The 11,797-nt window shown below is 40.5% G+C and overlaps 1 protein-coding gene across 1 annotated transcript; it reads right to left on the minus strand.

Moving 5' to 3' along the window:
- Positions 1–14: 14 nt before the first annotated feature.
- Positions 15–10,799, minus strand: strip1 (striatin interacting protein 1). The gene is made up of 20 exons (XM_080890470.1): positions 10,645–10,799; positions 8,658–8,727; positions 8,474–8,548; positions 8,245–8,379; positions 8,029–8,149; positions 7,530–7,705; positions 7,319–7,446; positions 7,020–7,202; positions 6,368–6,588; positions 6,181–6,246; positions 6,022–6,085; positions 5,836–5,907; positions 5,363–5,437; positions 4,907–5,004; positions 4,435–4,561; positions 2,830–2,930; positions 2,642–2,708; positions 2,444–2,548; positions 2,129–2,333; positions 15–1,443 (listed from the first exon to the last, which is right to left on the minus strand). The coding sequence occupies exons 1-20, from the start codon at positions 10,753–10,755 to the stop codon at positions 1,196–1,198; spliced, it is 2,448 nt and encodes an 815-aa protein (XP_080746596.1). The 5' UTR covers positions 10,756–10,799; the 3' UTR covers positions 15–1,195.
- Between the last annotated feature and the right edge of the window lie 998 nt (positions 10,800–11,797).

Below are 11,797 nucleotides of genomic sequence, written 5' to 3' on the forward strand. Positions count from 1 at the left end.
AAAGGACAAATAAATCCAACATGAATGTCTTTATTACAGTATTTAGGTAAACATAAAACAAAGAAAAGCAGTGATAAATAAGCTTTGTAATTTACATGTACTTTCATTTCCTGAATGTTTAAATAAAACAAAGAAACTCATATCTGAAAAAGATGTAGAAGTATAACAGTTCTGTAACTGGCAATTTAAATTCAGTTGTACCCTTCTGTTCAAAAACAGCCGTCTGATGAATAAAACCAGGCAACAAGAACCACATTTATGAGACCAGAAACACTCTTTTCTCTCACAAGATCCAACACACACAGTGCAGGTGTGTGCACAACAAAGAAGACGAAGATGCTGACGAGCTTCTTGTTTGTTTGTTTTTTGTCTAGACTGGGATTTTAATGTCCATTCAGCCTCATTGATGGTCCCAGAGCAAAAGCACTTAGTCAGGTAAAACAGATATGATATCATCCTGAAAATCCAGCAGGGCAACAAAAAGGTCCAACTGTTAAAGGAGCAATGATCCGACTATCATGAGTGTACATAAAGAAATCCTGACCTTTCCTTCAGTCTCTCTGAAGATGATGAACTCGTGAGATGGAACGAGGAATGTTTTATTCATGTATTCACTGTGCTGAGCCTGGCCTAACACGTAATACCTAAAATGAATACTCTATTTAAACTTAAAAGTGAAAGTGTGGTCATGTAGTTCTTCCTGGTGAGTTGCGAACCTACAGTAGCAGGTAAGAGGCACACAGAGGAAATATCTGTAATGTAAAGAAGGAGCAGAGTTCAAGTCCGCAAATGGAGTTTTAGCACTGAGGTCATTATCAGCTATTTCATTAAAAAACTGGGAACGAGGCAAGAGACATCTCAGAGAACCTAAGTACAAAAGGATGATCTTTTTTTTGGCTAAAAACTACACAGAAATCATAACAATGCAAAATTTCTCAAAAGGCAAAAGTTCAAACACCAAAAGCATTTAGCAGGACCCCCGACAACACTCCTCCGTGCTGGAAACTGAGAATAAAATCCATCCGTCACCTTCAGTCTATACAGAATGTGTAGCATACTGTTCTGTTCAGAGAAGAGTTCTGTTGATCAGTGAGAGCACTGGTGGTGCTTCATCTGAACACCTGGCTGAAACTGTTTAAAAAACAAAACAAAAAAAACAAGAATAAACGACAAGAATGTTGACGGTGGTCGAGTCTCACTGTAGCAGTTCTTCCCAGGAAATAGGTTTGGAGAAGACTTCCCTCTCCAGCCAAAGGTCGTAGTTCATTTGGAAGTCCTCGGGCAGGTCCACTCGTTGGCCCAGAACACTTTGCAGACAGTTATCCACAGGCAGGAAGTCGGGATTGCTGTGGCTCTTGTCGTAGCGGCGGCTGTTGAAGCGCTCGATGTTGGCTCGTAGAGCGCACTCCTCGGCCTGGAAGTCCCACGGACGAGCGTCCAGATCTGCTCACACAAAACAAACAGTAACTGTAAGTTAGTGGATTTTGTCTGCTCTGAGCGTAACAGCAATCTGCAGCAGCCCACAAATCCTGATCTCCATTAGGACATAAAAACAAAACAGCAGGTTTGTCTCAAAAAGGCGACAAACACATGAAACATTCATGCAGCGAACAGACGACTGGTCTGAGAAACACGAAACACTTTGAATGTGCAGCTCATCTTTCACTCACACACCAGCTGTCTCACCTCAGGCAGTCTGCGGCACTTTTCCCAACTCATGACATTTATTAAATGCACACTCACCGGCCACTTTATTTGCTGTCTAACAGCTCGTTAACACACATCTAATCAGCCAATCACGTGGCAGGGTTTACAGAGAATGGTCCAAAAAAAAGAGAAAATCTCCAGTGAGCAGCAGTTCTCTTAGAGGTCAGAGGTCAAAGAAGAATGGCCAGACTTCTTTGAGCTCATAGAAAGGCAACAGTGACTCAAGTAACCCCTCATGACAGCCAAGGTATGCAGAAGAGCTTCCAGGTTTGACTGGTTCTCTGAATATAAAAAGGATTTTATGGTGTTCAAATATCACCTGCTCCCCACTTTTTCTAGAATGATACTTGAATAATGCTGTCCTATGTTTGTGTGTAGTGTTGTATATTCTGCACGAAAGCTGTTCAGATTTTCCTCTCACCGTTTCCGTACGCCCAGTCGTCATTCAGGCGATGTCGGACCTTCTGGTAGATGGCAGACATGGTCTTCATGTTGCTCTTCCTCCACTGACGTCCGAGGTATTTTGTTTGCACTTTGAGCAGCTTGAGGACATACAGCTGCATCATTGCCTGCTTGACCTTCAGCGCCCTTTTCAGGATGGGTGCCGACTTAAACACGACCAGCATCTGGCAGAAAATGTCAAGGAAAAAAAAAAGGAATCAAAGCAGAGAGTTATATCCTGTCTTTTCATACGTGATTCGTGTGTCACAGCAAATGTGACGTGACGTCCTCTCACCATTGTTCTGGAGTGCTTCCATTTGGTCAGTTTGTTGAGGATCCTCAGCAGGTTAATACAGGAAAACAGATTCCTCCAGCAAAACTGATTGTTGTCTCCCGCTTCCTGTAACAAAGAAATCGTCCACAGTAAACATCCAAATCCTACAGTCACGTGTCAACAACAACAAAACAACAGAAACAAGGGGGGTAAAATTACCAAACTCTCTGCGGTTAACTCTGGGAGCTCGTGCACCACACAGTACGGAAAGTCGAGTACTGAAATGCTTTGAGGAAGAAAAAAGTAAAGTCAATGCAGTGAAATACAGAGCCATGTACATTTAGTTTATTGATGCGCACTGCAAACAGGAATCATGACTTTGTTATGTAACGCCATACTGAAAGTACCTGTTCTTAGCTGTGATGTAAGACATGATGTTCTGGTTGAAGAACTTGAGAATGAGGGGGATGCAGTTGGCAAACACCAAGTGCTGAGCCATGTACTCAAACTATGAACACCAACCACACACACAGAGGGACAGCAGTTACACAAGGATTCGTTTTTATATCAGTACGTGTATGTAGTTTGTATTTTGGTTACTACTGAACTCACGATTAACACAACAACTGTTCAACTCTGAAAATAATCTAGGATTTATTTAAGTTTAAGAAAAGAAGAAACTCGCCTTTTATATTTAAGTGGATTTTTAAGACTATTTTTTAACCCAATTCCCTGTTTTAAAACTTAATAAAAACAGAATGCAATGACCCGAAAACCTCATAAGCCCAGATTTTATTCAGAACACAGAAAGCATATCAAACGTTTAAACTGACAATAAATGTACCATTTTAGGAAAATTATTAGCTTGTTTTGAATTTGATAGGAGGAACTGAGGAGACCAGCTGCTGGACTTTTGGGAGAGGAAATGACTCTACCTGCTCAGCCGTCCTGGGTCTTTTTTGTGGTATCTTTTGTTTTTGAGTTGTTTAGTTGGTAAATAATCTGGACTGCAGGCAGGTCAGTTCAGCACCCAGACTCTTCTACTATGAATTTTAATTTCATAGTTTTAATAGAAGTTTTAATAGCTGCAGTTTGCAGTTTAGCGTCTTAGTTTTCCTTCCATGAAACAGACGTGGAGCATATGTCAATCTAAAGAAGCCAGCACCGGAGAAGACAGCAGTGTTTCTGGATCATGTCCACTTATGGCCTAATTTTTGCCTGATCAGGCTTCACCCTAGATTTTCAGATGGCACCATGAACTCTGTTTACAGACAACAATTTCTGGATGTGCTCCTGAGCCCATGAGGTTTCCTTGACAGCATCATGGCTGCTTTTAATGCAGCGATGCCTGAGGACCCGAAGATCACAGCCATCCAGTACTGACTATCAGCCTCATCCCTTGCGCACAGAGATTTCTCCAGATGGTCTGAATCTTTGGATATTGTGTACTGTAGATGATGAGATAGCCCTGGTCTTCACAGTTTTATGTTGAAGAACATTATTCTGAACTTTTTCCACAATTTGTAGATGCAGTTTTTTCAGATTGGTTAACCTCTGCCCATCTTTACTTCTGATAAACTCTGCCTCTCTAAGATGCTGTTTTTATACCCAATCACATTGATGACCTGTTGTCAGTTAACCTAATTAGTTGTAAAATGTACCTCCAGCAGTTTCTGCTTTCCTACTTTTCTAGACTTTTCTTAGTGTGTCCACTAATACTTTTCATGCACAAGTAAAATGTCTCAGTTTAAACATTTGATATGTTTTCTGTTTTCTACAGTGGACAGAATTTAGTTTAAGAGACGTGCAAAAAATTTTTGGTCACTTTTTTTGAATCAAAGCTGTAAATACTGTAAATAAACGTGAGTTAAACTAAACCTGCTGCAGCGTGAAGGGGAGTGAATCTGTTTTATCTCTATTACCATGTTTTGATATTTGATGTGACTCAAAATTATAATTTAAACTGGAATAATAACAATGTGCAACGTTAAACAGGCGTGTGGCGTGCGCACCTGGTAGATGTGGTTGAGTTTGAAGTGTTTCAGGAGAAGCAGCAGAATTGCAGAGATGGCTTTCACAATGATCTCTTTGTGCCGATTCACATCAACACCAAGTTTCATGCTTTGCAGCACTGTGGTCCTGCAGGGTCAGACAGAAGAGATCAGATCAGATAACCCTCAGTCTGTTCTGCTCGCAGGTAAAAACTAGCACCTGCCTGTAAATCAGAACGTAGCAATCTTAGAGTCTACTGTTCTCAAACATGCTCAGGCAAAATAACCTGCCGATAAACCACATCTCCTTGTTTAAAAAAAAAACCAAACCAGTTCCAGCTCTGTATGTACAAGTGTGCATGACCTGAAAACCTGTACTCACCCTGAAATGTGAGTACATTAGATAATGGAAATGTCTCTCGGTTAGCATATGTTCCCTCTTTATCACATAATGGCACAGTGGATAAGAAACTGGCAGGCTCAAGGCACTTACGGCATCTCCTCCGGCAGCACGTCTGCCAGGATGTTAATGGAGTCGGTTTTAGCTTTGGATGTCGGAGCAGCAGCAAGCAGGATCTTCAGCAGAGCAATCTACAGAGAGACCAAGCATGATGGAGTGATTTAAACACTTTAAATCCAGCCTGCCAACACTGAGGTTTCTAAATCTTGGAGTTTTATTTATGTACTTCAAATGTATCCGGCATATAATTCGTAAAATCTAACTAAATGCTTTAGTATAACTAACAGCACACCACTGATCTGTGACACAACACTTTACACAAGTGCTGCAATAGAGTATTTGTGCAATAATCTTTATCGCCATCCCTGAGCAGACCCTGCTCTGTTGTTGCTTTCACACAGAATTACAGGTTTTAAAGCCTTTTTACTCTACCACAGCTGTAGTATGAGTAGTCCCACAGTAGCACAATATAAACCATGCAATACTAACCATGTATTGAGGCAAACTGGGCAGAATCCCCTGGTAAAGCAGCTCGGTGGCACACGTCTCCACTTCCTCTTCACCCTGACGACAAGAAAGAAGAAAAACACAAAACAAGAGACGTCGAGTTGAAGAATTTACTTTGTGTGTTTTTCTTTAACTGAATAATTAAAATGGACCTATTATGCTTACTGTGAGAATAATTTCTGCATGGCCAGAGTTTAAAATTATGAGGTCAGTGTATGTGCAAAGGCTTCAGACAGGCGTCAGGCAATTTGTTTCTGCTGCTGGATGTGTACGATATGAATGAACAAAGTTGTGTTTCAGATAGAAGATGAACTAAGAGGCTGCACCAAGGCCCATTATATGATAAAAAAGGATTATTCTGAACTGAGTAACCATGCCAACCAACCTTAATGAAGTCTAATGAGAGGTACCACGACAGATCTCCTTTTAATAAAACTGTATCTGTTTATACTTACGCCAGAAAGAGGGGTTTTCTGAAATTCCTCCTCCTTTATGATCTGTAGTTCAGCTATAGAGACATACTTGTGCTGAAAAATAAGATAGCATTTAATAAATTAAGGTTCAGGAACACTTCAGGTGTGTGAAATTAAGCCATGCTTCAATATCCCAACAATGAAGTACAGCACAAAATACTGCAATACCTGCTTTAAGGTCTTGATGCTCTCGTGAATTGGCCTGGGTAATCCAACCACTGTATCTGTATCACTGTAATGTGTGCACAAAATAAACAGTTCTTAACATGTCAATATTTCTGCACAAAAGCTAACTGTCATCTCTTAAAAAAATGAAGAAAACACTACCTTCCAAGAGTGTAACCAATGAATTTACTTCTACTTGATTCTAGGAAGTTTTCAATATCTTTTTCCCTGTTGGAGCAAAACAGTAACATCAATAACAAAAAAAGTCTTAATTGTATATTTGTGGGTATAAAGGAGGAACTAACATCATTACAGTTCAGCATTGCTGTTTGGTGAGACTGAGCAGTACCTGACTTTAGGAGCCCACGGCAGACCTTTTGGGAAGGACACCCTCTCCGACGGAGGATGAGGAATAGGTGGAGGCATCACCTCGTCCCGCTCTAGAGGGAAAGTTTCTGCTTCTATAGAGTTATCATTGTCATCATTGTCATCTTCATCTTCTCGTGAGTCATCCGCTTTGTAAGGATCCTTTTCATTGAATGCATCAAGGTTATCCTGTTTTATCAGCGCCTGTGTTTGAGTTACAAGATAATTACAACTAGACTGAAGCAAATACTAAAATTACTCAAGTATTACATCTATGAAGCCACTGAATGCAGAGAAATTATTGCATGAATACATTGTAAGCAGAAGGCTCGTCATCTAAATGAAACAATAATGCAAGCTGGTGCTCTAAAAAAAAACATCATCATTATTATTATTAATTATAATAATGTCTTTATTTAGCTGTTTTTGGACTGCAGTCATCTTTTCCTCGCTCGTGCTCGTGTTCCTGGATTTGTCAGTTTTGTTTGCACAAAGAGGGAATGGGTGCTGTAAAGTGTGTGCTGCTGCACACAGTCCATCGTACACACCAATACAAGTTTGTGAGAGCAGTGCTGTTCACTTTGAGGTGTTTTGCTTATAGCTGGCTTTAACCTGATGGTAGCAGCTATAACTACCTTGTGTTCACGACGTGCCCGCTTTTGTTGCTGCTCAATGAGGTCAGATGCAGATGCAGGAGGAGAAGCCGCTCTCATGCTGCGAATGACTCGGATGCTGTCCTCCGGGAGAGGAGGGAGACCCAGTTCCTCTCTCTTACGGACCTTTATGCTCTGCAGCCGCTCAAACCCTCCGAGTGTGAACTGAAACAGAAGACAGGAAGGTTTTTGGAAGATAAGATGGGATTTAGGAGGAAAATAAAGATAAACTCTTTGGGATATCAGTATCTCTGTGAAAGGCTGATGTTTGAGTCTCTCACCAGTATGCTCTTCCACAACAGCAACAAAACTTTCTTCATGGGGAAGTGAGGCGCATGACCGCTGCAGAATTTGGTAACCATACCAAAGAGCATAACGGAAATGGGCTCGTTGTTGAAGAGAGGAGATCCTGGATCAGAGAAGCATGCTCATTTACAAGGCTGATTCTGCACATAACCTCAATGAGTCTTCAGCTACTCTGATGAAATTTACCCAGTTCTGTCCTGAAGGTCTCCTTGATGGTTATCCATTCGGGCTTGTCGGTTGGGTCGTCCTGTTGGATGGTTTCCACCATCATGTACATGATGTTAAGCAGCACCCTGAGATCTGTGCTGTCAGCCAGGGAGATGGCTGGTTTCCTGACAGCGCTGCTGCAGGCAGCACTGTTACTGAAACACAGACAGCACACCAGGAAGCTGGTTAACCTGAAGTCTACCACAGACAACCAGTGATTCTTCTTTTTTATTCTGAGTGAATTCATTAGTTTAAAAAACAAAAACAATAAAAACAAACAAACAAAAAAACCAACAGACAAATAATGTGTTTCCCCCGTCCTAAATTTAAAGTAAAATTGCATGCTGACTGATTTATGGCACCTTTGGACATCAATAAATGCTTCCAGAAAGCTATGTGGTAGGAAAAAATGGCTTCTTTGTTTTGTTTTAATTGGCATTTACTTCTGCAAGGCTAAAAAAGTTGATGGAGAGCATACTCAATCTCCATGTTGAGCAGTTCCACCAGAGCAGAGAAGGTCCCCACATCGAGCAGCAGAAATATGTTGTATCTCATCCAGTGCTGTACCTCCACCTCAGAGCTGCACTCAGCAAAGGTCCCTAAAAACAGGAAAAAAGAAGACAGTACATGAAGTACATGAAGACAAACTATTTTCTAGTTAACTTGAAATCATGGAAATGTGTGATGGACTGACCCTGAGCCATGTAGAGAATGGCTCTAGCAACCTTCAGCCTCTTCTCCCGGGCAGTGACTTCAAGACTGTCCAACAGGCGCATAGCGTGAGCTCTGTGCTGAGCTTCATCGAGCTCTGTCCACTTCTTATCAGACACTAAGGCACAGCAGAGGTGAAGAAAATAAACTACGATGCATACTTGCTTCATCTTTTATTTGTATGGCTGTGTATGTATATTCTGAGTGCTTACCATGAACTCTGAATTCCTCTTCAAAGCACTTCCTATTAAGAGCGAACTCTGGTCCTTCAGTATAACTGTAAAGCTCTGCAAGACACATGAAGAGTTCATAAGTAATATGAACACATTATTAGGTGGTTACAGGTTCTTAAAGTGTGACACACACACACACACACACACACTTACACACACGTACCTGACAGCTCTGCAGCCCACTTATCTGTGTCCGAATATTCAAACTCCAGATCTGGAAACTCAGACTGCCCCTGTGCACAACACACCACAGAGGTTAGAAAGAGAGCTACTAGATAGAAAGAAAAAAAAATGTAATTAATCCAATTTAATCACATCCGACTGATGTTAAGAAGTCACATTACCCAAACTCTACACACAAGCACATAAAAAACTGTTTTCTCATTTAATAAGTGGTGGTATTTAGTTAGAAGTGTTTAATTTCCTTTCCAAAACTCTCCATAACAACAGCAACAACATCATCAAGAGTCAAAGCACCAAAATGTCCAAGTGACTCTCGCTAAGAGAAAGTGGTGGAAGTAGCATTTTCACAATTTACAATATCAAAAAATAAATTTGACTAGGAAACCTTCTGGATTAAAAGCCCACTTACGTTAACACATGTAAGCCAGCAAGTTGTACTTCAAGTGTGTAGTAAAAATGTTCCCCGTTAGTATTTTACTGTTGGATTAATATTTCTCCCGCATTAATGTCTTTTGAGGCTTTTTACTGCTGATAACACTGTTTGAGGTTGAGCTTATACATTTTTGTTGGGTTGTTTTATCTACAGCAGTGCATCATAATCACTATGATCTTCCTTTGTAGAGTACTTGAATCAATGCATTTAGCTGCATTTCACCACATTTTAGTATTTAGCTACAAGTGAAACACTCCTCTGTGCTGGCAGCTACTCTCTAACAAAGCTTACATCTTTTAACATATATATATATATATTTTTTTAAATCAGGCATGTTATCCACTTTATACGTGCCTATAAAGCACGGTATAAGGTATAAAGGTATAAAAACATCCAGTTGGCAACAACAAGCAATACTGTTCGAAGTAGTTCAGGAGCACAAAGTAAAAAATAAGATGCAATCAAACACTGCTGTAATAGCACTATGTCCAGTTTAAGACTGGGTGCACCTGAGTGGTGGGAGTGGTAAAGGTTATAAAACCTCCACTTTCAGTCTGCTTAGTCTCTTTGGAAAGTTTCATCATGACACTGTTGGTTTGTTGGGTTACTTAGTTCTGTCACACTCAGTCATATTTTCAGTTGTCCATAAACACCGTGCACAGCTGATGTCCGTTACTTTAACACCTCACTATATTTTGGTTACATAAACCGCTTTGGGCACTGTTTGTTATAAGAGTGTACCAATAGTAGTAGTAATAAACTTGTATTTGAGCATTTGTTACTGACAACTCTATAATCTCTTATTCTATAATTTACATTTCAGACTAGTTAATGTAGTCTCTGATTTGTAATATAAAGTTTATGAATCAATAAACAATATCATGTGTACCAGCTGCAACACTGAAAGTAACAGTAACACACTGAAGCTGCCATCATGAAGCATTACAACTAAACACAGGAGGATTTACTATTGCCGCTGTGAGCCTACTTTTAAGAAAAGACTGGATATAATACACCTCTTCAAGACAGACAGGGAATCAGTGCTACCATGACTGTCTCCAGTGGCTATTTAAACCACTACACGGAAACACTCAGCTTGTTTTCTTTAAACGTCACACAAATGGGTGACCAATTTTGCATATATACAGTAAAATTACACTGTAATAGCCGACTGTCGCATTAGAAAGATTAAATGCGTTAACCAGGACCTAAACAATCAGTTTTCAACAGGTCCTTAGGTTTCTGACACATACACAAGCCTGGCCTGTAGCCGGCTAACGTCAGCTAGCTGTCTCCTGCTCGCTTTTCAATGTGTTAACACCGGAAAACAAACGGAACACCGTACAGCTAGGTACACGTACAAACACCGTAATGAAGGTCGTTTGCTGCTCTTAACTCCCGAATCATGTTAGAAATACTAATTGTGCTACAATGACAGAGCTAGCTAACTTTACACTAGCAGCAGGAAAGGCCTTGTCTCTTTAGCTAAAAAAAATACACGCTGGAAATCAACCATAAACATCTGGATACGTACCTCTGAATCTTTTCTTTGATTGCGGGTAAATTCGCCCCTGGTTTTGTTAGGTAGCATAGCTCTCTGCTTATTGTTTACAGGTAGCCCACTACCGTTTCCACCGACGTCCATAATTTTTGGGGGCGCAGTGAACTCTCGCGAGATGAGAAATGGAACGTGACTGTCGGACTCGCTTCAGCGCATCCGCAGAATCTTGTCCGAAGGTCCGCAGCAGCGGCCCGAGGTGTGGTTGTGTAGAATTATTTTTGAAATGAATTTTTCTCTGCCTCTTCAGGCCTCAATCCCAAACTGACGCTATGATGATGAGATCAGAAGTCGGAGCAGAGCCTGACATCTGCTGCAGGACTCATTCAGGATGAAGAAAGTTCACAGCTCCGCTTCTGTATTTAGGATCTGCCGTAGCTACTGTAGAATTAATGCGGGACTACTCAGAAACTTCTCTTCTACGTGATGGATAAACATCTAAAGATGTTTAAAATCCTCCAAAACAGTTATAATTAAAGAAAATATAGAATTCGCATTTATTGTAAATTATGGATGAAGTTGTGGTCAGATGTTTGCATTCACTTATCACGGTGCATGCATGTGATGGTAATTTTTTTGTTTTAAATTATTTATTTAAACTGGGGGGGGGGGGGATAGCTTCTAGAAGGGACTTCCCAAAGCCCCGAGCTCAATCCTGTTTCCTGGCTCTTGCTAACTTAAGAGCTAGGAAACCAACCAATTTAAATGAAGTCTACATTTCTGCCAAGAGTGGTAAAATATTCAGCCAGAATTATGTCAGAAGCTTGTTTATATCTGCCGAAAGCGTCTGGTCGAAGTGCAACTTACTAAGGGACGATAATATTTTGACCCTGTGTGGATTAGAGAAAATCCCAAGCTTGTGCTACCAGTTTTTGTAAAGCCATTAAAGATGTATTCTCTACAATCATAGGCTTGTTCACAGGATATCATTAAAAGCCCCAAATTGCTGCGTCATTCATGCCCATGAGTAGATGTAAATTTCTAATCACAACTCTAACCATCATAATTACATTATTTTTCAATGGTAAGTGGACTAGTTCTTATTCTGCGTTTATTCAGCACTTTACATAACTAGTTCACCCATTCATACAAGCACTTTTTTCCCTATGCTCTTTCTAGGTAAGTGCTT

Source organism: Rhamphochromis sp. 'chilingali' (assembly GCF_963969265.1).
Source record: "Rhamphochromis sp. 'chilingali' genome assembly, chromosome: 9".
Classification (NCBI taxonomy): Eukaryota; Metazoa; Chordata; class Actinopteri; order Cichliformes; family Cichlidae; genus Rhamphochromis; species Rhamphochromis sp. 'chilingali'.